This window comes from Sphaeramia orbicularis, chromosome 21 (genome assembly GCF_902148855.1).
Source record: "Sphaeramia orbicularis chromosome 21, fSphaOr1.1, whole genome shotgun sequence".
Classification (NCBI taxonomy): domain Eukaryota; kingdom Metazoa; phylum Chordata; class Actinopteri; order Kurtiformes; family Apogonidae; genus Sphaeramia; species Sphaeramia orbicularis.
Window position 1 is genome coordinate 43,400,290 of NC_043977.1, and position 1,689 is coordinate 43,401,978.

Sequence of the window (1,689 nt, forward strand, 5' to 3'; positions counted from 1 at the left end):
GATGTGGGCAATACAAAGAAAATGTATGTGCATGTGGAGACAGAGGAGTGAGGCCTGTAGAGGATTAAAGATGAAGAAAAGTTGAACAGTTTCACAGTTTGACATGTTGCACTGATATAAGTCATTATACTGTATATTTGTTTCATATTGTCTTTTTGAACTAAACAGTTTGTTGTACGTCGTCTGACCATACTGCAATTTGTAAAGAATAAAACAATAAATACATCAAACTAAGAAGAAATTTTTATGTTTATTACATGTTTTGTTGTTGACAATCTGTCAAAGACACATTATAGACAGAAGATATTTTAGTAATTAAACATTTTAAAGGACATTGAAGCTTCTGTCACTGCAGAGAAACATTTCCATGATGATCATGGGATATGCATATTGTTAGTTGCTCATGTTAGTGACGACTGTAGGATAAGCATACACTTGCATCCTACTGATCATTTTTTGCTGCACTAAAAATGTAATTAAATCCTAACACAAAACATCCCATCATTACAGGTATTAATGACATTAATTCAGTTTGGGTGGACACAGCAAGTTCTTCAAGTGTCTATAAATCTCTGTCATTTTTAGTCCGTATATGATGGGGTTGAAAAGAGGATGATACAGAACAAGCTGTAAAGTCATGATTAAAAATACAGTTTTTGGCACATCAGCTTCCATCATCACCACATTGTATGTCAATAACAAAGAGAAGCAGACTAAAACCAGCAGATGGGGTAAACAGGTCTGTGCAGCTTTTTTCCTGACTTCTGGAGAGCTTCGATAGGTTATTATAAATATTCTGGTGTATGTAAAAAGTATGAATACCACAGGGCATAATGTCAGATTTATCAAAAGAAAAACACCACATATTGTTATTGCTCGTGATTTTACACAGTAAAGTCTGTAGATTGAGTTATTACAAAAAATGGATGGCAAAGTAAATTTGCACAACCTTTGCTTAACCATCAGTATCCATGCACACAAAAACTCACAAACAGGAATCAGCCAAGGTAAAACCAGTAGGACTGTAACAGTAGTTTTTCTCATAATAGTTGGATATTGCAGAGGTTTACATATAGACACATATCTGTCATAGGCCATAGCAGCTAAAAGTAGCAATTCTGATGACACTAAAACATAGAACATGAAAATCTGAAACAGACAGGCTGAATAAGATATGACCTGCTCTTCAGATAAAACATCAATCAATAGTTTTGGGTAGACCACAGTGCTGTAAAGAACAGAATTCACCAACAAAGCCGCAATAAAAATGTACATAGGTTCATGGAGATTTGGATGAATACAGATCAAACAAACGATGGTTGAATTACTACAGATAATAAGAATGTATGTTATGAATATTACCACAAAGTAGGCATATTTATATTTTTCTACTTCCACATACCCACCAAAAGTTATATATGTGACATTAAAGTTTTCACCCATTTAAATATTAAAATAAAGAAAACAGGTTTATGATATAGAAAGACCTGAAGAATGCTAAAGCTATAATTTACTGTACATTATCTTCACTTGTTCATTAAAAGTAGTAGCTGACCTGGAATTTCACATTGTATGTGTCATCACTAAATGATAGTAATGTTTGAGTCAGTGAAATGCTTTTATTAAGGTCATCAGCCTCCATGGATCTCATTAACGTTTCCCTCAAGAGTCAGAGGAGTTGTTTGTCAG

The 1,689-nt window shown here is 33.7% G+C and overlaps 1 protein-coding gene across 1 annotated transcript; it reads right to left on the bottom strand.

Moving 5' to 3' along the window:
- Positions 1-522: 522 nt before the first annotated feature.
- LOC115412722 (olfactory receptor 11A1-like) lies at positions 523-1,443 on the bottom strand. Its single transcript, XM_030125344.1, has one exon. It carries the CDS (start codon positions 1,441-1,443, stop codon positions 523-525), a length of 921 nt encoding a protein of 306 aa, XP_029981204.1.
- Positions 1,444-1,689: the final 246 nt, after the last annotated feature.